Source organism: Pseudorasbora parva, chromosome 3, assembly GCF_024679245.1.
Source record: "Pseudorasbora parva isolate DD20220531a chromosome 3, ASM2467924v1, whole genome shotgun sequence".
Lineage (NCBI taxonomy): Eukaryota > Metazoa > Chordata > Actinopteri > Cypriniformes > Gobionidae > Pseudorasbora > Pseudorasbora parva.
Window position 1 is genome coordinate 12,950,655 of NC_090174.1, and position 27,213 is coordinate 12,977,867.

Here is a 27,213-nt window from a genome sequence, read left to right on the forward strand (position 1 = left end):
ATGGAAACAGAATGGAAACATTAAGTGGTTTGTGGGAAAATTAGTAGCCTATGAGAGAATAACAATATAATACCGAGAAGAGAATGTGCATAAAAGTGCAACTCTAGACTAATTAATAGAATACCTGCTCAACAACATCCAACCCTCCTCCCACAATCACTGAGGGTTTGTTTTTTTTCAGAAGGTTGAACGTGCAATTGTGTGAGTGTGTGTGTGTAAAGGCATAGGTTCACAGCGTCAGGCGGTACTTAAATATTAAAGGCTCTAGGGAAGCACACCATTGTTTGCCCTCCATTTCAGAGAGGCAGTTGTTGTTGGTTGGTTGAGAGAGAGCGAACGGCAACACGGCAGTGTAAGTGCTGCTGGGAACTGCGGGGACAACTTCAGAGAAAGCAACAGAAGGTGCACTCAAGTGTTAAACTATCTAACAAAGGATGTGAAGCATGAAGAAACCAAGAAGGAGTCGGATGTAAAATGTTAACCGAAGTTGGACTTTTCGTACATTAAACATGGATGGATCTGCGAGCGTAACGACAGAACCTCAAGAGGCCAACGGCACAGAGAATAATCCTGAGAAAGAAGAGGAAAGGTAGACCTTCTGCATGGATTTTTTTTTACACAGGAGTCTTATGAATTAAAATGGCATATTTTCATTTCTGCTTAATTAAAATGAATGGGGGACATGGGTAATTTATTTACAAAAATGTCGTTTTTATTTTTGTCATTTCTTTTCCAGATTATGCATGTTTCTTATATTAAAGTTTCATATCATTTAATCATATATTATACATACAATGAGGGTTTCCATGAAATATAATTTTTTATGGAGTACAAACAATGACATCACTTTGACAAGTCATGCAAATAAAATGTTTTTCCATTAAATATTTCTCATAAGGTGATTGAGCATGTTGTATGATCATGGTTATGTTTTGTATTGTTTGGGACAGCTGGTTGGGAATAAAAAAAAAAAACATTTGTATGAAGACAAAACCTATGATATACAGATATGTGACCATAACCTCGTGTGTATACAAATTTCATTGCTGCTGGCCACTAATAGTAAACAGATACATGCAGCTCAGCTTACACACTCTTTACCAGCTGACATTGTGTATCTAAAAGAGTAAAATATTGTGCGGGTAAAATGTAGTGGCCTCAAAAGGTATCTCTGTGGCATTTATACTTTTTAATCATCTGGAGTCAAAGTCATTTTAGTGTATTTATGAAGTTGCTATTATATTTTAGGGAACATTTTAACTTAAATATTGTCCAAATATATTTTTGTAGACTGTACCTAAAATACAATGCAATCATTACAAAGTCAGCACTAAACATCTCAGGCAAACACAGAGAGATGTTTGTATCATATTGAGCTCATTCTGTAGGATCTCGGATAAGGATGGGCCTGTGTCCGAGGCTCCTGTCGAGGGTGATGTGGAGACTGGGGCGCAGAACTCCAGGGACAGCCGCAAACTGGACTGCATCATCTGCTACAGTGCGTATAACCTGGGAGAGAGACTCCCTCGGAAACTCTACTGCGGTCACACGTTCTGCCAGGCCTGTCTGAAGAGGCTGGACACCCTCATCAACGAGCAGGTAGGACTCAAACTGCCTGAAAGCTTAATCACAAATTTAGTGATTATTATAGTCAGTTAACTGATAACATGAGCGATGGCGAATCAATGTTTTTTTGTGAGAAAATACCCATATTTAAAACTTTATAAAGTAAAATATCTAGCTTCCGACAAACCCCCTTCCGTATTCAACTTACGCAGAAAGTGTCAGAAGACCTATTATAAAGGACAACTTTTTAAGTTTATCTTGATCGTTATACCTTTGTGAGTACAGTCTATTAAAAAAAAACAACGAACCGGATTGGTCCTTGCAACACAGAGTTATTACAGTTAATGCCCAGAGCCCCCCCTCAGCTAAAACGGCAGCTTTTGGGGGCATAAACGTAAAGGGTGTCTTTGTGCCTCTTAACAGACACAAAATGCAATTATAATGTCTTTCCAACATGAACAGGGAACTTACATGGCAACGAGATGCGTTTAGCCACTTAGCCATTGTTTAAATTCATCTAAACAGTGTGTTAGACGGCTCCACAGTGGTTGCACCCGTCTTCAACCACGGAATGGCATTTTTCTTCAACCGCCCGCTGTTGTGTGACTTGTGTCTGTGTAAGTCAGTCAAGTGTTCGCTGCAAATTTTTCGCATTCTGTTGCCACAATTCGGAAAGGCACAAACGCTAACCATTTCTTCTTGTGAGCCCGATCGGATCTAGCCTGACAAGCCAGACCCACATCAAGATGTTTGGTCTGGAAACTCACCTTTGACAGGGCTCAGTCTGAGGGGCGGATAAACGGTTGTCTTTCAAACTCCGATAGGATAGCGCTACCACCAACCAGAGCAACGAAGGTGAAGCGGAGCTTGTTGAGAGATTAAACATTCGCCGTATCCGGTCGGCTAATCTCTGAACACATCTTCCCTTTTTAAGAATGACTTCAGTGCTGTTCTTTGTTCTTTTCTCAGAGAAAAGCTTAACTCCAAGTCTTCCAGAATCGCAGTCAAAGCTGATTCGAAAGACCGCCGCCGTTCGCCAGTTTCTGTGTTTACTACAAGCACGCAAGCGCAACTCGGCCGTCGTCATTATGGCCCCGCCTGCCGACTCTATACACGATGTGATTGGCCCGTCCAGTGTGAGGGGAATACAGCTCAGAAGGGTATTGAGAGTTCCTAGAAGACACTTGCGGGCAGATTAAATTTGCTGCCGCTAGGGTGCGTCTAGATTTCTAGGCTAGATCGGATCATCACTCTATAATGTACGGTTCAGGAACGATTCGTTCTTTTTAACCGGTTCTTTTTAGTGAACCAGTTCACCAAATCGGACTGAATAATTCGAAACGGATTGCATCTCTAATCAGCGCTGATCCCATAAGTTACTTTAGTTGCTCACTTTCTGACATGAGTGACTGTCCCTCTGAATAGAAATAAACTAATATCTTGAATTTTATGTTGTAACTCCAACCATTCACTGAACTGAGACATGTTTTGCTGAGAGATCTGATGAACTCATGAGCAGCTGATACTGAACATGCGCGTGTAACTGAACGTGCAGCGGTTCTCGAATCAGCAGGACAGAATCAAAAACCTTTACTTTTGGACACGTTCGATACAGAGAACCGATGAGCAGAGCCTCTTCATACACACAACACTCTTCCCAACTGGATTTGCCTTTTTTTCCGGCTACAACGGAGTTCCCACGGACGTGTTGCAAGGACCAATCCAGTATAGTTTTTTTTCTATAGACTGTACTCACAAAGATATAACGATCAAGATAAACTTAAACATTTGCCGGAGTTGTCCTTTAACTCCCTGGGGCCATGTGAAGTATGTTTATGATGGATGGACTTTTTTCAGCTTTAAACTCAATGGACCCTGTCACTGCCATTATAAAGCTAAGAAGCATCAGGATATTTATTAATATAACTCAGATTGTATCCATCAGAAGCATCAGGATATTTATTAATATAACTCAGATTGTATCCATCAGAAAGAAGAAAGTCATAAAGAAATTCATTGAAAGACATAAAGAAATGATGGTTATTGCAGTTCTAAATGTCAGCATGCATTTACTCATCCCACTTGCACATAAATATATTCAGTATTCCTCAAAATGAAAGTAATTAAAAGTTAAATAACAAATATACTTTATACACTTAATCTCACTTTATTAACTAATGCCTTTGCTTGTATTTGCCGTTGTCTCGAGATGACAATACGTGACATTCTATTCGAAGCTGTTTACATCTTTGGACTGGGAATTATGCATTTCTATGGCAACACTATCAATGCCTAAATTAATCTGCAGCAGTAAGAGGGTGCAGCGGTCATGTGGTACAAGTTGCAAGTGAGCTCTACGAGGACGTGAATACATTTTCCAAATTGAAATCTTGTAATTACGGTAATTACAACATGGTACCTTTTGTTTCAATGTTGTGTAGACAATCAGCACTGTAACTGACATGATAAATTAAATCTTTAGAATCGAATGTGGGTCAGGGTTTGCACAAAACAGACTACAAACTTCTTGTGCCGACACGAGCCGAAAATACCCAAGTGGTGCTCACTGCAGAGCCAAATGATGTCAAATTCCACCTCTCTAGACATAATGGGTGGAGTTTGACCTCTGTGGTTATGGATAGGGTATGGTTGGACTTTCTACCCATTATGCCAAATTACATACAGGGATTACATCCAAAGTATTTAATGTCTTTTACACTATGATTAAAGTTTTGTGAATTGTATTAAGGCTAGACAATCCAACACCCACAATTCTTTTCAGGAACAGGGTCCATTTTAATACACAATAAAGTGTTCATTACAGCATCTATTTGTGTCTATGGATTCAATTACAATACAGATCTTCTCAAAGTGAGACCAAAATCTCCACTTCTTTAACAGTTTTCAGTTTTATTCCAATCTATATTATAAAGGTTTTAACATACAGTGAGGCAAAAAATTATTTAGTCAGCCACCAATTGTGCAAGTTCTCCAACTTAAAAAGATGAGAGGCCTATAATTTTCATCATAGCAATTTCATCATTACACTACAACTATGAGAGACAGAATGAGAAAACAAATCCAGAAAGGTGGCGATTAAGTATTTGGCCACCTACAAAAACAACAAGATGTTTGTCTCTCACAAACCTGTAACTTCTTCTTTAAGAGGCTCCTCTGTCCTCCACTCATTAACTGTATTAATGGCATCTGTTTGAACCTATCAGTATAAAAGACACCTGTCCACAGCCTCAAACAGTCAGACTCTAAACTCCAATATGGTCAAGACCAAAGAGCTGTCAAAGCACACCAGAAACAAATTGTAGCCCTGCACCAGGCTGGGAAGACTGAATCTGCAATAGGTAAGCAGCTTAGTGTGAAGAAATCAACTGTGGGAGCAATTATTAGAAAATGGAAGACATAAAAAGGCCACTGATAATCTCCCTCGATCTGGGGCTCCATACAAGATCTCACCCCATGGGGGTCAAAATTATCACAAGAATGGTGAGCAAAAATCCCAGAACCACACGGTTCTTAGTGAATGACCTGCAGAGAGCTGGTAACAAAGTAACGCACTCTGCCACCAGGGACTCAAATCCTGCAGTGCCAGACCGATTAAACCAGTACATGTCCGGGCCTGTCTGAAGTTTTCTAGAGAGCATTTGGATTATCCAGAAGAGGATTGGGAGAATGTCATGTGGTCAGATGAAACCAAAATAGAACTTTTTGGTAAAAACTCAACTTGTCGTGTTTGGAAGAGAAAGAATGCTGAGTTGCACCATACCTACTGTGAACCATGGTGCTGAACATCATGCTATGGGTATTTTTTTTTGCAAAGGGACCAGAACGACTGATCTGTGTAAAGGAAAGAATGAATGGGGCCATGTATCATGAGATTTTGAGTAAAAACCTCCTTCCATCAGTAAGGGCATTGAAGATTAAACGTGGCTAGATCATTGGATTGCCCACTGCTTCATTGCCCGGGCAATGAAGGAGTGGCTTCGTAAAGAAGCATTTCAAGGTCCTGGAGTGGCCTAACCAGTCTCCAGATCTCAACCCCATAGAGAATCTTTGGAGGGAGTTGAAAATCCATGTTGCCCAGTGACAGCCTTAAAACACTCCATGGAGGAAGGGGCCAAACTACCGGCTAGTGTAAAAACCTTGTGGAGACTTACAGAAAACATGTGCCCTGTCATTGCCAACAAAGGGTATATAACAAAGTACTGAGATTAACTTTTGTTATTGACCAAATACTTATTTTCTACCATAATTTGTGAATAAAATCTTTAAAAATCAGACAATGTGATTTTCTGTATTTTTCTTCATAGCTGAAGTGTACCTATGATAACTGACAGGCCTCGCTCATCTTTTTAAGTGGGAGAACTTGGACAACTGGTGGCCGACTAACTACTTGTTTTGCCCCACTGTAGGTTTTTATTAATATAGCATTGGCATTCTATATTAAGATTTTCATTTACATTAAAATAAAATTGCAATACTGACAAAATTACTTGTGAATGAAGTTCATTCATTCACCTTTCCTAATGTGTTGATATACAACACTACATTATACCTCACTTATGTTGTTGCTTCTCTCTTCCACATAGATGTGGATCCCCTGTCCACAGTGCAGGCAGAACACTCCTCTACCTCGTGGGGGCGCCACTGGACTAGACCTGGACCTGGCAGCATTTCTCGGTGTTAAAGCGGAGGTGGAAAACCAGCGAACCTACAGCCAGAAAGCTCCACTGGAGACCAAAACTTCCTTTATAAAGCAGCCAATCACAGATCAACCCCCTTCAGCCTGGGCCAATGTGGCACTGGCAGAGCATCGTTTCCGCAGAAGCCCTTGCTGCAAGCACTGCCTGCTCTGCTGCTGGTGGTGCTAGATTCACATTTCACACTCCTATGAATCTCTGCTGTGGATGGTGCGTAGACTGAACTCCTTGACCATGAGATTACAAAACATCTTTGAGAATTTTATTTTTTACAATGGATACCCCACTGTCCAGAACTTACAGATTCTTTCACAAGATTGCCTGGGACAATAACATTGATTTGGGTACCCAAATGGATCAGTTATATAACAAATTCAGCAAAACTCAGTGTGGACTTGTGTTCAGAATGGAACAGGATGTATGGACATGAGACACTTTTAATATGATAAAGATGGACAGACTGGATTTCAGATCTTAGACAATACAATAGAATAACAGATTGTTACAACAACTCTATAGGAAACATATGATTGTATTCATGATTTGATTCAATCAGCTTCCTGTTTAAAGATCTTCTGTATTGTTTTCCAGCTCTTTAAAAACTAAACTTAAAAAATAAAAGCCAGTATGAAAACATTTTAAAAAATGAAAATATATCGAAAGGAACAGCATCTCATTCTGACATCCAGAGTTTGAAGGTTCGGTCATAAGAGCAGGTTGCAATGAGCTGTCCGTCAGGTGAAAGGTCAAGCCCCATGACCTTCCCCTCATGTCCCGCCAGAGTCTTCAGAGGTGACCAGCCAGGATGGGTCCACACTTTTGCTGTGTTGTCATATGCACCAGTCAGCAAATAATGACCATCGTTAGCTAAAAAGAAAGAGACCCTGTTAATATTCACTCCAAAAATGTTACAAATCCAATCAAGGTGAATTAAGACTCATTCACTACATAAGATGAAAGAATTGTCCACCCAAAACCTGTAAACGTTGTGAAACTCATTTTGGTTCGCAGACAAGACGGGTGTATAAATAAAGACAATTCTTATTTTTGAGTGAATTATTTCTAAATTAAATCTCCTTTTGACGTGAATACTTACGTTGGAACTTGACTGAGGACACGAGGTTCTGATGGGCAGGGATTGTGTATATACACCTCCTCTGACGAAGGTCCCACACTTTACAGGTGTTATCGCCGCTTCCTGTTGCCACGTGAAAGCTACACAACGAAGATTTCAGGGTTAACTGTCAAATTAAGCCCCAATAACAGTAAACGGCTTTAGTAAATGTTTTAAATACGCCCTTTATTTTGCTCACCCATTTGGTGAGAAATTGAGGCTGTAAATCTCTTTGAGGTGGCCCTCCAGGAACATGATGCAACGACCAGTCCGCAGGTCCCAGACACGGGCAAATGAATCCAAACCCCTGTATCAATAACAAATAAAATAATGTACTACAACAATGAGCTCCACGGCCAAATAAATCATATTCATCCAATTTAAGCAATCAAAAGCAAAAAAAAAAAAAAAATCAACACCTAAACCTTTCTGAAGATTCTGCTCAGTGCCGCTCGCTCAACCCAGAATATCCTTGAAATAAGTAGGGCTAACCCTGACTAAAGTTTATTCTACTTTACCAGTAGTTGTTCATTTAAGCTCATTTTAGTCCACTAAGCACACATTTATATTAATTTAATTACTTAAATATATACTGGAGAGAATTCTAAACCATGAGCGTTTACGTAATATAAAATATAGTGGCCCCACTTTATATTATGTACTTACTGTGTTCAAATTGTATTGCAAAGCACTTTTGCTGATATTGAGGTGGGATACGGATAGAGTTAGGGACAGGTGTGGTGGTGTGGGTCAGTTTAAGGGTAGGGTTAGGTGTAAGAGAAGTGTCCAACTGTGTAATTACAAATGTAACTACAGAAATTAATTACAGACGTAATAACATGCAGGCATTTTTTAAAATGTAAGTACAGTATAAAAACATGTAGGTACACAATAAGTGCATTGAATCAAATTATTAATTACAATGTTAGTACATAGTAGTTAAGGCCACCTAATATAAAGTGGGTCCAATATAGTCTATTCGGCATTCAATCACATGCATAAATCAGGCTGATCTCATGAAATGGTGTATGTATGACACACCAATTCGTATGCCAATTTGGCGTGCTATGAAGATGCATAATCGCTTTGTAGCGTGTTTATCAACGCCGTTTCATTCTACCCCCCTACACTGCCCCTACCCCTAAACCTATCCATCACACACACAGCCCCTAAACCTACCCATCACAAGAAACATTCTGCATTTTTACATTTTTAAAAAAACAATTTAGTATGTTTATAAATCCATTGACCTTGTGGACACACATTTTGAAAGCGTAACTCCAACTCTTCCCTAAACCTACCCATTTGTGTATTATAAAAAACAAGATATAACAAGCTGATACGACTGCATGCATAATTTATTCAGAAAGTACAAATACTTCGTGTTCCGAGGCCAAACGATTAATTTGTGAAGTAAATCCCCAAAAGCGATCAGTAACGTCGAGTCCATCTGCCAAAGATTAATAATACATTTCAAATATTGCCGCCGGAAGAAACATCAGGTCAGCTTTCAAAGCAATGGCTGTCGTGTGTCTCGTGACCAATCGCGTCATTCTAAACTTGTCGTGACGCGTGTATCATTTGAATCAAAAATATTAACGAGTGTGTGTGTGTGTTCTGTTCACAAAGGAGCGCGATCATCATTTCAACGACTAAAACATTAAGATCAACTCTGTTCTTCACATGAAGATATCGTATGACTTCAGAAGACCTGGAATGCAACATGAGTTAATACTTTTATACTGTTTTTTGGTCAGTTTTTGCAATAAATACCTGTGACTGTACATTTATTTGCCTGTTACGTGTTTTATATTGTTGAGAGTTAGGTAGGAGTGGAGTTAGTTGCTCCAAAATATAAAATTAGGCTATAAATATTAATTCTGTCAGATCAGGTTGGCAGAATCACACGGCGTAGACATTCACGCTAGAGGTTAGATCGGGCTCAAAAAAATCAAGCCCGACCCTACCCGAGCCCGTGCACATTGTGTCCGAGCCCGGCCCGGCCCGACACATTAACTGTAATTATGAGCCCGAGCCTGATTTAAACCCGACCATTGTTCAATACGTGGGCGTTTTGACCAGAACGAGCCTGTAATGAGCAAAGTGCAGCGAAGCGGACTGGTGAGGCTCATGATAAAACTACATTTAGTTTTCTCCACAGCGACTGTACAGCCGAGTAACATTTTGTTGCAATATTTTCATGTTTAACACTTTGAAGCTGCTTTGAAACAATCATCATTGTAAAAGCGCTATAGGCTATAAATAAAGTTCACTTGACTCCACTCAAAAATCCGCAGGCGCGCGCTCATGATCCGCTCACCGGTAAACTGATGTTTGCTCAAATCCAGCTCAGACATTTATCTGTAGCTCACTTTGTTGTTGCCATTAAACAATGTGTTTTTTCCTTCATATTTATGTTTAAATATTATAATATTATTTTTACATTTCATCTGATTACGATGAGTGAAAAGATGCGAGTGGGTCAGAAATGATTTTGGTGGTTATATTTAGTTTAATATTAAGTTTTGTTTTGTAGAAAGCATTTATTTCGTTTTGTTTAAATTGTATCTTAATTTTAAAAAAGGTTTCTTGGGCCAATTGCCTGGATTTAATAAATAAAAAGCAAATAGCAGACTATAATCGCGAGGTAAAGTCGTGGGAGTGATTGCTTTCATTTCATCTCATGAACTGGAGCGCGCGTCTCATAAATAAACCGAAACTCAGCAGGCTATACTTGCCTCACAGACATGACAAATATGCGTATAGAAAGCTTGAAATGACCACTTTTAAACGAAACGATTCGAAGATATTTAATTAAGCAAAGTGCAGTGTTCACGCAAGCAGCTCTTGACACAGAGCGTTTCTGTTTATAATGCTGCGCTCCATCACTGCTCGAGCTGTGAGTTTAACACGCATTTTTACACTAATCCTGACTTGTGCAACTTTGTAGCCTACACATTTGTTTCTTAGTTGTTGTATTAGTTCTTACTTTGCTAAATATACATATAATTTCTGATTATAGCATAGCTTTCTGCCCACCCAATTAGACTAGTAAAGTAGGCTAATGATTAAAAAAACAAACGCTTGATCACGGGCCCGGCCCTACCCGACCCGAGGATAGTGCAATCTCAGCCCGACCCGGGTCAGGTTCGGGCTCGGGTAGAGAATCTAAACTCTAATACACGCAGAGATGATGTTCCGTTTAGGCGTAGACATACACGCGGAATCACGTGGATAGCTCAAAATGCGTATAGATAACACGCCACTTGCCTTTAGAAAGTGCCGTGTATGTTTACGTAAAGTCATGATCTCATGTTGCATAAATCCATAAAGAACTGGCAAAAGTAATGATTATGAATATAAATGTGTCAAGGAGACATTTTAATTGTTAATTAATAAACTAGTGATTTCTTTGTCTGTGTTGGCTGCAAAAATTAATTTGACGGGCTGGGTATTGACACAAATTTCACAATTCGATCCAAATTGAATTCACAAGCTTGCAATTTGATTCGATTTTGATTTCAATTCAATTAGATTCAATATAGATTATTTTGGATCTATATCAGGTACAATATATGGCAAATATTCACACGGAAAACAAATCTCTAAACTAACGCTGTAAACTGGGAGTCAGTTGTAGCCTATAACTACTAGGCTAAGGCTACATTAGCCTACTATAAATATTGAAGGTAAAAAAAGAACTAATTTGTATACAAACACTTCAATTACACAATGTTTTTTTTAAATTATAATAAAGTTATATTATTAACTAGGGCTGGACAATAATTCAATATCAATATATATCGCGATATAATTTTTTTCAATAACGGTGATATGATTTTTAAACACATTTCCGATATTTCGATATGACTGACGTTCAGGGCGCATGCCATCAGAAAGAGCAGAACATGATTGGCTTCTTTCGTGATGACGTAGGCCTACACCACGGACACGCAGCCAGTGCTCAGCAGTAGTAGGTTGACAGATCCAACGCGGCACGTTTTAGCTACAAAGAGAGTTTCCCTGACCGCAACACAAATGTGACTTAACGAGCTTCCACAAGTAAGGAGAAATAAATAGTTGATAAGAGAAGAAAGACTAACTTTCTTTAGTGGCGTGGAAGTGGTTCGTCTATCTAAAGCACTATTCGCACGGGATTAGTATTATCTAGGGACCTCTGTGATTTAGAAATGACTCCTCCACATCTGAGTTTTGCGTGGCGCATTCGCACGGGATAAGCAAAGCCTGTGATTTTACTCGAATTTACTGACTTCTCCCGGATATGATGTTCGTTATAGATAGCTATATGAAATCATAAACAGGCATCGATATCGTTTTGATTATTTTACAGTAGCCTAATAAATAAATATAATTTCGTTCAGTTAGCGAACAGACGCCATGAACTGAGCTCAGACCAGCGGCAGGAATCAGATTTCATTTATCACGAGTTAGAAGCTGACAATATACGGCGGAAGATTCAGTTTCAAAACTAAATGTAAAAGCGCCTATTTAAACAAGATTGTCATTGTACTATACTGTTCTGTTATGTTTTTCATTCAGAACAGTATTGATGTTAATATTAAACACACCATTCAATCAGATTACTCTCAAATTGATACTCATTCTAAAGTGAAAGTATAATCCGTGTGGGTGCGGCTGCACGGGAATTAACGGTGCGCATTATGAATGCAGACTTTATTCTTCGTGAAAGATAAAGATAAAAATGCTCACAGGGAGAAAAAAAGCTTGCAAAAAGTATATACAATCCGCCTAATCCTGGCCAAATCACAGAGATGTCGATTCGCACAGGACTAATGTTATCACAGGACCTCTGTGTTCGGCGAAATATTGTAGGTAGGCTAATTTGCGGGGGAATTTTTACTTTACAAATTACAGACATGGCCGATTCGCACGGGATTAAGATCACAGACATTCTCTGCAATTATTACAAATCACCAGAGGTCCCCAGATAATACGAATCCCGTGCGAATGGGGCTGATATTAAACTTGTGCCGGAGAGGTGCCGACTAGGGGTGTAACAATACATCGACAGATGTATCAATCTAATGTCTAACAATACGATGCCAAGCGTTACAAACAATCCATGTAGACTATTTATGTAAGAGGCAAGTGGCACATTTGTTTTAATACTTTCCACATTTGCACACAATGTCATGTATTAACACCAATGCGTTCATTCTCGTTTAAATTACCTTTCAAAGCTTGTGAAAGACGGTCAGACATGGCTTCACGAAAATGTATCATTTTCTCCTGTTTAAAGCCTTGCAAAAAGCAGCGTGCACTCATCTCAAACAGAGCACAAATAGGCCACTGAATTGAGTCTTATTTTATTTATTTTTTTGTGCATCAGTAGATAAAGGTATAGTTTTGCATAAAAGGAGAATATAGCGCTATGAATCGTTCTTCACTGAAATTTAAAACTTAAAAGAAAATGCTCAATAAACTGCGTCTGCGAAGTGAGAGTCTTGTTTATTTGACGTTGATATCGCATTTCTTGTTCGTATAAAGGCTAAATACAAATAAAAGGTGAACATTAATGTATTTGTACCGTTTTTATTTCCAAAATATTATATAGTTTTATAGGAGGAGGTTTCATAGACTTGGCAAATTCATTTTTCAGAAGTTTGTAGGTACAGAAATCCTTTGTGGCAGTTCTTGGTAGTTTTTCTAAAGCTTTTATATAGTTCATATCGATATCGAAATTATATCGTATCGACCAAAATTAAGAAATATATCGTGATATAAATTTTGGCCATATCGTCCAGCCCTATTATTAACTTTACAGTTCTATAATCATATATCTCTACTCCAATTCATTTTGTAAATGAAATGTAAACATTTAAATGGTGACTGTCACAAAGACTTGCCAGATTTATTCATACATACATGCATTAAATATTGAAGAACATGGCTTGACATTAACGTTTTTGCTCACCAGCCACACTCTTGAGCGGAGCTGCACCAGAGCGATCTCACGCCACACAGCGCAAAAACATTGTAAAATGGGCGCAATTTGAAATCTGAGACACTTAATATGAATAGTAACAAAACCAAGATTATTGCGATTTGTTGGATGGGAGGTGCACTACAATGTTCTGTTCATTCATCAACTGAAAACAGGATGACTAATCGATTCTTGGGATTTAAGAATCAATATCAGTTCGTAAAAATGAGAATCGATAAAAATTGAGTAATCTTTATATTTCTTCCCCAGATATTTTTTGTGCAATGCAAGTGAGCGCGCCGGTACCTCCATGTCATGATTATATTGTCTGCTATATTTGCTTATTTATTAAATACAGGCAATTGGTCGGTGAAACATGAAACTATTTGAAATGAAACATGAAACAATTTATATAAAATTCACTTTAAAAGAAAGGCTTTCTACAAACCAAAACTTGAGGTGGTCAAAATAATTTCTAGTCTAGAAATCTAGACACACCCTAGCAGCAGCAAATATTTTGAGTTGCGACAGTTCAGCATGAATCTCTGCTAACAAATAACAGTACTAATTGATTGTAGCACAATCCTATCACGTGCAGAGGGATTCTGAAAGACAGCCGTTTATCCCGGCCCTCGGATTGAGCCCTGTCAATGGTGTGTTCCCAGACCCAACATCTTGATGTGGGTCTGGCTTGTCAGGCTAAATAATGTCTACAGTACAGAGAAATTTCATGTCTGGGCATTATTTTTTATTTATTTTTTAGGTGAGTGTGAGCGGTTCATGATTGGAGCATTTGCTTGGACCGTGAGCGATTGAGTGGAGAATGCTAGCATAGAGCGGAGCATCAAATGAGCAAAGTAGCTGTATAGATAGAGGGTTGTGTCAGGCCCTTACCCAGTTCCTGCCAGAGAGCCATCTGGGTGGAAGTGCAGATCATGGACGCCTTTACTATGACCCTCCTGATGCAGAATTTCTTCTTGGACTTCAAGATCCCAAAGTCGCCATGAGTTATCATAGCTTTAAGAAAAACAAAATATGCAGATACTGTTAAATATATGACATAAAAGTTGTAGCCCAAAACCAAGGTTCAATATTCACACCTCTAGTTTGCTTTTACCTAATAATAATAATAAAAAAAACTACATTAAACATTAAAAAAAATTCATACCAAGTTGTACCCAAAAACCGTCCAGAGGGATGCCAGGCCACCCGAGCCACCCTCATAGAGTGCCCCTCAATGTCTGCCACTGGCTCGTCACTACAGATATATGTACAGGTGAATGTTAGAAAGTTTTACTTCAGAAACTGAGACAGAAAATGTAAGTAATCCTGATAATACACACCTGTCTAAACTCCACAGCTTAACAGATCCATCCACAGCACAGGAGGCCATATTGACATCTGAGTCCTCGAGTGTGAGTGTGGCTTGAGGGTGAAAGCTAATCGCTCCAACGTTGGTGTTGTGACCTGAGAAAGAAGAGTTCACCATCAATTGTTACAATGAAAGAAGGTAATGAAAAAGTATAACAACGACAGATATTACTAAAAAAAATAAACACTACAGTTTTTTTTTACTATTTATTTGTGTGATACGGCTGCAAATAAGTATTTGAACATATGAGAAAATCAGTGTTATATTTACCTCTTAATGTGCGTATTAGCGTACAATCTGGGACTTTCCACAATTTACACAAGCCACTCCTACAACAGACAAAGACAGACTCAGTACAAAAATGTATTTTAATATATATATATATATATATATATATATTTTTTTTTTTTTTTTAACTAAACCTACAACAGATGGCATGTCCCACAACCTGCCTGCATAATAAATTAAACTGTGTGCAAGTGTTCCAAGAATAATTGTTTCAGTTTTAAAAGGTGAAAACATTACATCAAATATTTATGTGAATCAGTTAATAGAAATTAGCTGATAAGCAAAAACTCTGTGCCTAAACTTAGATGAACTATGACAACTTTTGACGCTTAAACAACCTACCTTTACCTCACTATGTATTTCTCTGTTTCCATAGACAGTGAGGAAAATAAGTATTTGAACACCCTGCTATTTTGCAAGTTCTCCCACTTAGAAATCATGGAGGGGTCTGAAATTGTCATCGTTGTTTCATTGTCATCACTGTTTCTCACAGTGGCATGTCCACTGTGAGAAACAATCTAAAATAATAAAGAAAAATCCTTTTTTTTAAACTATTTATTTGTATGATACAGCTGCAAAAATAAGTATTTGAACATATGAGAAAATCAGTGTTTATATTTGGTACAGTAGCCTTTATCTCGAATTACAGAGGTCAAACGTTTCCTGTTTTTCACCAGGTTTGCACACACTGCAGGAGGGATTTTGGCCCACTCCTCCACACAGATCTTCTCTAGATCAGTCAGGTTTCTGACCTGTCGCTGAGAAACACGGCGTTTGAGTTCCCTCCAAAGATTCTCTTTTGGGTTTAGGTCTGGAGACTGGCTAGGCCACGCCAGAACCTTGACATGCTTCTTACAGAGCAACTCCTTGGTTATCCTGGCGGTGTGCTTCGGGTCATTGTCATGTTGAAAGACCAAGCCTTGACCCATCTTCAATGCTCTGATTGAAGGAGGTTGTTCCCCAAAATCTCGCAATACATGGCCCCGGTCATCCTCTCCTTAATACAGTGCAGTGACAGTCGCCCTGTCCCATGTGCAGAAAAACACCCCCAAAGCATGATGCTACCACCCCCATGCTTCACAGTAGGGATGGTGTTCTTGGGATGATACTCATCATTCTTCCTCCAAACACGTTTAGTGGAATTATGACCAAAAAGTTATATTTTGGTCTCAGCTGACCACATGACTTTCTCCCATGACTCCTCTGGATCATCCAAATGGTCATTGGCAAACTTAAGACGGGCCTGGATGTGCATTACCAACAGTAACCTTGGAAACGGTGGTCCCAGCTCTTTTCAGATCATTGACCAGATCCTCCCATGTAGTTCTGGGCTGATTTCTCACCTTTCTTAGGATCATTGAGACCCTAGGAGGGGAGATCTTGCATGGAGCCCCAGTCCGAGGGAGATTGACAGTCATCTTTAGCTTCTTCCATTTTCTAATGATTGCTCCAAAAGTGGGCCTTTTTTCACCAAGCTGCATGGCAATTTCCCAGTAGCCCTTTCCAGCCTTGCGGAGGTTATACAATTTTGTATCTAGTGTCTTTGGACAGCTCTTTGGTCTTGGCCATGTTAGTAGTTGGATTCTTACTGATTGTATGGGGTGGACCGGTGTCTTTATGCAGCTAACATCTCAAACAGGTGCATTTAATTTAGGATAATAAATGGAATGGGGGTGGACATTTTAAAGGCAGATTATCAGGTCTTTGAGGGTCAGAATTCTAGCTTATAGACAGGTGTTCAAATACTTATTTTGCAGCTGTATCATACAAATAAATAGTTAAAAAAATCATACATTATGATTTCTGGATTTTTTTTATTTTAGATTATGCCTCTCACAGTGGACATGCACCTACGATGACAATTTTAGACCCCTCCATGATTTCCAAGTGGGAGAACTTGAAAAATAGCAGGTGTTCGAATTCTTATTTTTATCACTGTAATTTAAGACTATAATAGTGATTTGTGTTTGAGGTCAATATATCCCTGTTTTATTATATACAATATTTGCAAAACTATTCTTACTGTCCAACAAAGCAACTAAATAATATTTTTTTAATGTTTTTTGTGAAGAATGTATACAGAAAAGATTCTTAAGAAGTACAGTAGGAAAATAGGTGATTTGATTTGGAATACTTGTTAGTAGTCACTTTTGAATTATGTATGTATGCATGCATGTATGTGGGCCCATTTGCCACTGCATGTTTATAAAACAATAAAAACAACTGAAATTTGTAGAAAAATAATTAATTAAATGCAAAACCAAAAAAACATTGATAATTGTGATAGTTTGGGTCACTATGTGAAATTTGTGATATCCAGCAAGGATTAGTTAAATTGACCAAAAGTTACAGTAAAGATATTTATGTTACAAAAAAAAAGTAGCATGGTTCCCACAAAAATATGATAACTGTGATTTAAAAAAAAAAAAAAGTCTGTTAAACACCAAATCAACATATTAGAATTATTTCTGAAGTATCATGTGACGCTGAAGAATAATGATGATATTACATATTATATTTAAAATACACAAAATATATTTTATATTAAATTATAATATTTTTAAATATTATTGTTTTAACTGTATTTTGATCAATATATGCAGTTTTTGTAAACATGAGACTAGTATATCTTTAATTTACCCAAACATGAATCCCATATCTAGCTTTCACGATTGTTTTATATGAAGAACAGATATTTTTATTCACATTTAAACATTAATCAGCGAACACAAACACTGTTTGGCACGCAAGAACAAAACTCATTGGTTTTTGAGGAAGCTCAATTGTGCTGCGTAAAACAATATAAAACAATTATTTCCTATATTTATCCTGATCTAATGTGTGGGTATGTATATGTGTATGTATATGTGGATTTAGGGGTATAGATATGTATGGGTGTGTGTATGTATATATACAAAGGTGTACATGTGTATGTATATACGTGTACGTGAAGGCATATGCATGTTATTTAAAGAAATGTAAGAATTAAAGGGGTAGGAGTACATAAGTTATACTTCTTCCTACTCCTTTTTCGTACATGAGATAGAAGCATGTTTATACAGGAAAGTAAGATACTTTGCTGTCTATTTTTCATCTTTACTTTTTAAAATGTTTGAACAATTGTATTTTTATTATTTTCATGCTCAAAAATAAAGATATCAATCAAGCAATCAATCAAAAGAATGCATACAAAAATAAAAATAAATAATAGATTTAATTTTTGTTATTTAAGAAAAAAAGTAAATGCATACCATGACGCAGTCACAAGCAGCTTAGAGTTTGGGCTAAACTGGCAGTGAGATATTGGACGGTCATCACCAATTTGGCTGCAGAAGTTATTCACATTCTAAATAAAACAAGAAAAATGTATTAATTACATACAGCATTAAAAGAGACAAAAAATTACAAGACACCATAAAGCCTGTGTTTTTTTCTTGACATGCTGTCGTACCCGGAGGTTCTTGTGAAGCTCTTGCTGTTTAACGGTTCTTGTAGACTCTGGAATCTCTTTTTGGGCCCTTGCGGCATCTAACCTTTCCACTGCTCTAGAGAACCGAACAAAATCAATTTAAAACACACAACTATTGACCTTTGGTTGCATTTTATATTGTTAGATGTTAGTGTAAGATATCATCTATCCAGTGCTTACTTAGGCAGTGAATACTTGGCTAACCAAAGACGTGCCTCCTTCAGAGAGGAAGGTCCTTCATGGTACCATGTCTGCTGATACTGCGCAAAACACATGCATAGATAATCCCCTTCCATTAGACATTCAAATGTATTCAAGTCTACAATAACTTTTTTGAAGATGGAATGTTCATACCTCATCTTGAGAGCGTTTTGCTTTTTCATCATCTTTCTTTGATTTCTTCAGGGCATCAGGACCAACTACTGAAAGAATGTTCCTCAATCTGTGGAAAATAAACATTCAGAAAACAGTGGAAAAAACAGTGGGAAAAAAGTTATGTAAAGCAGTTTCTGTCATTTGGGTTTCTGCCACTTGGTGGATATTTAATGTCAAAAACAATGCAAAGAAATAACACACTATTGTTTAAAAGTTTGAGGTCAGTAAAAACATTTAAAAAAGAAATGAATACTTATCCAGCAAGGATTAATTAAATTGACCAAAAGTTAAAGTAAAGACATTTATGTTACAAAAAAAGTAGCATGGTGCCCACAAAAATATAATAAATGATTAAAAAAAAGTCTGTTAAACACCAAATCAACAATTATTTCTGAAGTATCATGTGACTTCAAGACATCAAGAATAATGATGAAATTACATATATTTAAAATACACAAAATATATTTTATATTAAATTGTTATATAATTTTACAATATTATTGTTTTTACTGTATTTTGATCAATATATGCAGTTTTTGTAAACATGAGACTAGTGTATATTTAAAGGTTTAGTGTACCCAAAAATTAATCACATATCTAGCTTTCGCGATTGTTTTATATGAAGAACAGATATTTTTATTCACATTTAAACATTGATCAGCGAACACAAACACTGTAGTATGAAAATTTCCCATCAGTTATACATAATCACAAATTTCACATAATGACCCAAACTATCACAATTATCAATATGTTTTTTTGGTTTTCAATTAATTATTTTTCTACAAATTTCAAAATTTCAAATTTGCCTAGTGAAAGTGAACACGCTGTCCTTAAAGAGACAGTTCACCTCCTAAATTATGTCAATATTTACTCACTCTAATATTGTTCCAAACCTGCATTCATTTCTCGATGACAGTTTTCATTTTTGAGTGAACTATCCGTTTAATGGTATACAACAACAAAAATCACTCACTGCTCTTGACTGAAAAACTAATACAGTCTAAGAATCAATGTAACCTATATAGTGAAGTATATATATATGTAGTGTTTTATTTTTACAATTATTCATTCAATTTCGCACTTAAACAGTGCTGTACAGCTCTGAGCTGCCAGTGTAAATATATGTATTTTATATTACACAATAGACAAGGAATGTGTACAAGGTTTTTTTTTTTTTTAATGTCTTTTTTCTCCTTAACCTCTTGCTGTTCCTGTCGCTTACGAATAGAATAGCAAAAAACTGATGTGACTAGCCATCAGAACCAAACCGAACCAATAACCGGGGTTAAAAACTGAGGAATGTATTGAACCGTGGACTAACTGTATTGTTGCATCTCTACAATAGACGCTCTCTGAATTTCAATCAAATGCAACTTGTGTCTAGCCTGACGAGCCAGACCCACATCAAATTCCTTTTGCACGCAATAGGATAGCGCTACAACCAACCAGAGCAACGAAGGTGCAGCAAAGCTAGTTGATAGATTAAACTTTCGCAGTATCAGCCGACAAAACTCCAAACACATCTTTCTTTCTTAAGAATGACTTCAGTGCCGTTCTGTTCTTTTCTCAAAAAAAAAAAACACACTCAACAAGTCTTTCAGAGTCGCAGCCAAAGCAGATTTGAAAGACCGCTGTTCGCCAGCTTCTTTGTTTACAAGTAGCACAAGTAACATGCACGGCAACTCTGTCATTATGTTAAGCCCACTAACAGACTCTTCACACATTGTGATTGGCCTGACCAGAGTTTGGTTTTTCCAGCTCACAATCCAATGGAGAGTTGCTGGACGACAGTGGCTGTAAATTAGATTTGCTGCCGCTAGGGTGCATCTAGATTTCTAGGCTAACTTGCGTCTGTTTTAGATTATAATGAAAAGGAAATCAGAGAACTTTACTATTGTTAATACTAATATAATTACTATAACTACATCTTGTCTGGATGATTGTTATATGTATGCTGTACAAAACAGGTACAAATTAATCTCAATTGAATATGTCCCCGTAATTATTTATGTGGTAATCATAAGTAATAAGTGTAAAATAAAAATATTCATTATCCCTTAAACGTCACACTTCGTAGCCTTTGTCTGAACTTGTTTGTTCGTCTTTAACTCAAAGCCACTTGCTGTCACAAATTTTCTTTGTGAAAGCTTCACGTTAATTTCAAGTGGTGAGTTAAAATATGTTAAAATTAAACTGTTACTTCTACGAATCCACTTTTGAACTTTCTCTGAGAGCGCCCTCCTTATATTTAGATGCGAATAAAATGACAGGTCATACATAGATTATTTTTTGTCTCTGATTTTAAATGTTAATGTATTCACATTGGTTTCTATGTAAATACACTTGCACATGACCTCAAAAAGCGCTCTATCAACCGAGATTAGAGAAGGCTATCTTTAGCTTCCCTGTTAATTTACAGGGTAACGTCAGTTCGAATCCCGCTCGGAACGGGTGGACTAGGATTGGTGAAACCCAGTTAAAGTGCGGGGGACGAAAATACATTTTATTAAAAGGGAGGGGGACATTTTTTAATAAAAAATTCGTCTTTGCACAGCAGAAGTGGCACAGAAGCTCAATCTGAAGTGGGATTTAGACACATTTGCATAGTGTTTAGGTTTATTTAAGGTTTGACAAGGCAGGAATATGAGGATGACTGAAATAATGACAGACTTTTCTTTTTTGGGTGAACTAACCCTTTAATTTCTTCAAATAGTGAACATTCATTAAGCTGCAGTCACACTAGACTTTAAGCATGCAGAACTTATTCAGCCACTGTAATGGTTGTGACAGTCGTGGAACAAAAAGTGTAGTGTGAATGCCCCTGTATACTGTTGTAGTATCATTAACTTCAAATTGAACTGATATTAAATGACATGCAAAATGGCTAATCACCATTTCTTTTGCTTGTCTGTCAGATGATCTAATGTCTGGTCTTCGTGTCTAAGTGGGAAGTTCTTGGCCAAAATAAGCAGCAAAGCTTTGTACATGTAACCCACCTCTCTCGTCTGTCCGCAGGCCCCTCCCCGAACAGCGTGATTGGCTCGCCAAGCGCTCTAAGGCAGGCCTTGACCTCCACATCATCAGTGGAGACTGTGATTTGTCTGGCTCTTTTTCTGCGCTCAAACTCCGCCAGCACTTCAGCCTGTCGCTCACTCACACGCTCCTCCATCTCCATGGACTCACCTGAGGAGAAAAAAAAAGAAGAAACAAATCACACCACTAAAGCGAACAAACATCACTTCCTGTCACAAACAGCCACATAAAAACACTGTAAAGCTTGACATAAAATAAAAGTCAGAAGGGACAGTTTATTGAACCTTCATACAAAACAAATAAAAAGAAAACCTGGAAATAAAATTTTTGCATGTGCGTTTTATATTCTATGTTTGATACACAAGGCTTTTATGGCTCATATACTAGGATCTAAAGAGAATATAGAGCTCTACTCGAAGAGGAAAAAAAATTCAAATAAATAATTTGTTTATAAGGCCAAACTGAGGACAAATACACAAAAATATGTTGATATTAATAATGGCCAAAAAGAAAGATTAAATTCTGATAGCTTGTATTGTAAATCAAAGAGATCTTTAAAACAGTAAATTTGCATTGCTATATCTGCTGTCACAATATACATCTCCCAATATATATTTAAAGCCCTATTCGGACAGGATTAGATTAACATGGGGATGTGGGGGTAGAGTAATTATTACCAGAGGTTCTCTGTGATTTTAGTCCCGTCCGAATGTGTCATCTCGGTAATCATTATGGACAATGTCAGTGAAGATCACCGAGACTTTTACCTACTGTAAAAAGGTCCGGAAAAAATGACCTCGGGTAATACTAATCCCGTTCGAATAGACCCACTGTAGAAATGTATAGTAAAATTCTGTCATTTCCGGTTTAAACGGTTTTTTAAAAAAGTGCATTTTGCGAGCATGGAGGCGCTTGAAGCATTCGGTTGCGTTATAGGTGTTGGGACAACTCTGTGTCAAACGTCCAGTGTTTTCCACATATCATTTAAAGCAAAAAGAAGATCAAAAGCACTATTAGAGGCACAACACATTTTAGCTCTAGAAAAGTGTCTATTACCAACACAATCCAATAAGAATCGTTAGACTGGACCTAACTGTTTATTAAAACACACATATATAGCCTGAGACGGAGTTCAGACTGGCGCTCATGTTGTGTTTGCTCACGTGATAACAGCAGCGTCATACGCACATGACGACACGGAGGATACCGTTGTGCGTAAAGCGAGTTACTCCTCCCACTTCTGCTAGTTTTACTGAGATGTCTTATCCCGTGCGAATTGGCCATTAATATTACAGACGTCCTGAGGTAAAATGACTTTACCCCCACGTCCCCATGCTAATCTAATCCTGTCCGAATAGGGCTTTAGTAAGAATACATTTAAGCGTTTCGTTTTATGATCAAAACCCTGTTGTTTTAAATGTGCGATTCAAAACATATGCAACGTAATACAATGTTGATTGAGAGATTTACAAATAAACATATCTCAAAAAGCCTGATGTATCAGATTTGATACATTTCAACATGATGATTAAACAGTTAGTTCACACAAACATTTATAGGGAATGTCATCCTAGGTGTATATGACATTCTTCTTTTAGACAAATAAAATTAGAGTTATATGTCCTCGCTCTTCCAAGCTTTATAATGGCTTGTTGGGTCATATTTGAAGTCCATAAAAGTGCATATATCCATCATAAAACTGCTCCACATGGCTCTGGGGTTTAATAAAGTGGCGCATTTGTGTAAGAAAAATATCCATATTTAAAAGTATATAGACTAAAATAACTAGCTTACGGCAGTCAGCAGAATGCAAGTAGACTTGCGCTAAAAGAGTGGTTGCCCAAAGCTATGTTTTGTTTTGCTTTATGAAATGTCAAAGCTGACAATATTAAAAATAAATGTAAAAAAGCATAAATAAATAATATTATATATATATATATATAAACATATATATATATATATATATATATATATATACACACAAATATATACATATATATATATATAAATTATTTATACATTTATTTCCATATATATTTATTTTATTTATTTATAGGTTTTTTAAAGATGATTCGAAAGACCACCGTTCGCCAGTTTCTGTGTTTACTAGAAGAAGCACGCAAACGCAACTCGGCCGTTGTCATTATGGCCCCGCCCACCGACTCTATACACGATGTGATTGGCAAGAGTTTGGCGATTACAGCTCAGAAGGGTATTGAGAGTTGCTAGACGACACTCGCGGGCAGATTAGATTTGCTGCCGCTAGGGGGTGTCTAGATTTCTAGGCTACCCAGACATAGCAATCGAGCTCAGAGCAGGCGAGAGCGAAGCATTGAGGCCACAGTGACACCTTGTGGTGTGGCTGAAATACAATAAGTATAGCCTACTGATGTTGATACTGTCTGTGATGAAGGACTTGGACATGTATATGGCCTAAATCTTATATCACGGGTTAAGTCATATCATCCTAACTGTAGCCTACTGTGTTGTAAAATGTCCTGGGCTAACAAACATAACTAACAAACCGCCTTTTGCCACACTTCGCTCTACTCCCTTTCCCCATCACATATCAGATCGGAAAGGTATTTATTTTCAATAAAAAAGAGAAAATATTAGAAAAGGGGAAATAAAATTTGACATTCCATATTGCTTTATCCTCTGCGCTTCTGCATTCATCAATATGCATGTGTCAGGAGTTAAATTGTCACAGGTAATCCGCCGGAAGTTAGTTATTTTAGACTATGAGGTTTTAAATATGGATATTTGTCTTACACAAACAAACCACTTTGCTTCAGAAAGCCTTTATTAACCCCCCAGAGCCATGTGGAGCAGTTATATGATGGAAAGATGCACTTTTATTAGCTTTAAAAAAACAACATAACCATTCACTGCCATTATAAAGCTTTGAAGAGCCAGGACATTTTATATATAATTCCTTGAGGGTGAGTAAATCATGGGCAAATTTTCATTTTTGGGTGAATATCCATTTAAGTCGCTTTAGTCCAGAAAATGTTCATTTTGAAATTGTAATAAAGTTATTTATGAAGAAAAAATGTACTATGACCTGTAAGGTTGAAATGTTTATAATTATACTAAAAGGCCTTTATCATGCTAAAAAGTATGAACTACCAATCAGGCGACATAGGGCTTAAGGTTAAGCAAAGTTGAGATCATGTTAATTAATCACAGGCCTTAGAAATTAATAATACGATATTAATACGATATACCGGTCCTAGAAAAGTATTGCGATACCCTGCTATTACAACCGGTATATGAAAGCGCTAATATGAGCTGTATTAATGTGCGTAGATGTGTGACAGTAGGTGTCAGGACGTGTGTGCAGAGCACTGCTTCCACTGTTCACTAAACATTGGAAGCAGTAGAAGAGTTAAATATAAGCGCAGCGCATGACAGAGAAAGCAACAGAAATATGCGCGCATGAGAAGAAAAAACGTGGCGTGGGACAAGCTTGCGCTGCCGGACACTGACCTGAAGCGCGCGCACGCACGCCTTTCAGACAACAAACGTGCGATTGCGATTGCAATTCAGTTCTTTCGCGGATTATTATTGGGGTTTGAATGGTCAAACCTACGTAAAAATCCATGGTCTGGCGAGTATTCAGGTAAACACAGTCGGATATGTCTTTTTACTGAACGTATACAGCTGAGGTTATTAGATCCGTGCAGGTCTTAAGCCAGACCTAATATTCTGTGATTAATGTCAAGCAAACAATAAAAAATTGAAAACCACAACATGCTTGGCTAAATAACTAAAATATATTTATTAAGAATCAGTGTATAGTTAACTTATAGAGTGAAGACTAAGTAAGCAGTTTTATATTTGATTATTTAATTTCTTTCTTGACTTGCTACTGTTAAATAGACCTAATGTAGCTGAAAAATAAAGCAGTTTGTCATATTGTTTGTAATTTGCATTTTTTTGCTTATTTTTAAAAACAGATACAATTAAAAATCTATATTATAATTATAAGATTACATTTAAAAAATATTAAATTACTCGTATCATAAAATAAGATTTTGGTCATCCCAACCTCTTGAGAAGTGAAAGGTTAGTGAATGATAACATGATTGATAATGATGATCTCTGTAAGGATGTTCACACTGGCATGTAGTTATTATAGCAATAAAAGGAGGGAATGGGCAAAAACCAGGGCAGGAACATGCCAAGTGACTTTTTAGTAAAAAAAATAAAAAAATGAATAATAAGTTCTGTTGTCATATTATTATAATTACCTGTTTTTGTTTGTTTTTTACCGTGGTGTCGATTTAGTATCGGTATCGAGGTATTTTAGTGTGGTATCGTATCGAAGTCAAAAATTTGGTATCGTGACAACACTATATGATACAGAAGGCTTTAAAGGGTTAAAACTTGGGCAAACTTATATTTCAAGAATTTAGTGTTTTGAGGGTTGGGTCCTTCATTCCTAACACTAACATTCACTATAAAGATTTGATTTCTTACCACTGGAGATATTAATATGTCCAGACGCAATGCCAGCTTTAATGGCATCTTTGGTAGATGTTCCTTCACGACTAAGACGTTCCTTCTCCTTTTCTTCAAGGCTTCCATAGAAGATTCTAGCCCTTTTCACAACCGGAGCTTCGTCTTCATCCGACATGGTTTTAACTGTTTTTCAGGCAATCACAGAATATATGATCTGAAATAGAGGCATAATTATTGAGACACCATATAATGTATTACAAAGATATGGACAGTACTATATCGATATGTGATCACACCAACCATCCTAACCTTTACTTTGGTTGCTGATATATTAAATATCATCAAATACTACAATCAAATAGGTGACTGCAGGAATACACAAGCTCAACAAAAGATAGGACATATTAGGTATCACTTAAAGGCTGAATAACATATAATCCTCTTAAATTGTCAGAACAAAAATGATGTAAAAATGATGAACCTTGATTTAGTTTGAATTACCGTGTATATTCAATTTTGTATGAACACGGCAGTCATTCAACAACATGAAACATAAGTATGATACATCACTGCACCACAGAACTTTTTGCAGGGTGCTCAGAGAGAACTACACCAATTTTACCTAAACCGTGAGAAGTTATTGAAAAAAAAACACATCCAGCTTAACCAGCTCTTCACTCACCTTTTAAGATTTCACAAACGCACAAATAGTGTCCTTTAAAAACGTTTGTTTATATGAAATATAAAGTGTACTGTCTACAAACACGACCACACGACGCGGGCTAACCGGCGCACGATATTTCGTCATATCCGCCCGTTTTACTTTTTACCATGAAAAAATAGTGACAT

At 37.2% G+C, this 27,213-nt stretch overlaps 2 protein-coding genes across 2 annotated transcripts; one reads left to right on the forward strand and one right to left on the reverse strand.

Annotated features, from left to right (window-relative positions):
- Positions 1-247: 247 nt before the first annotated feature.
- On the forward strand, positions 248-6,459 carry rnf224 (ring finger protein 224). The gene is made up of 3 exons (XM_067439970.1): positions 248-589; positions 1,389-1,599; positions 6,171-6,459. The coding sequence occupies exons 1-3, from the start codon at positions 510-512 to the stop codon at positions 6,450-6,452; spliced, it is 573 nt and encodes a 190-aa protein (XP_067296071.1). The 5' UTR covers positions 248-509; the 3' UTR covers positions 6,453-6,459.
- Positions 6,460-6,521: 62 nt separating this feature from the next.
- On the reverse strand, positions 6,522-27,185 carry prpf4 (pre-mRNA splicing tri-snRNP complex factor PRPF4). The gene is made up of 14 exons (XM_067439969.1): positions 27,047-27,185; positions 26,383-26,578; positions 21,864-22,050; positions 18,844-18,931; positions 18,670-18,749; positions 18,472-18,565; positions 18,272-18,366; positions 15,003-15,061; positions 14,704-14,827; positions 14,529-14,618; positions 14,255-14,377; positions 7,595-7,702; positions 7,378-7,496; positions 6,522-7,148 (listed from the first exon to the last, which is right to left on the reverse strand). The coding sequence occupies exons 2-14, from the start codon at positions 26,537-26,539 to the stop codon at positions 6,955-6,957; spliced, it is 1,518 nt and encodes a 505-aa protein (XP_067296070.1). The 5' UTR covers positions 26,540-26,578; positions 27,047-27,185; the 3' UTR covers positions 6,522-6,954.
- Positions 27,186-27,213: the final 28 nt, after the last annotated feature.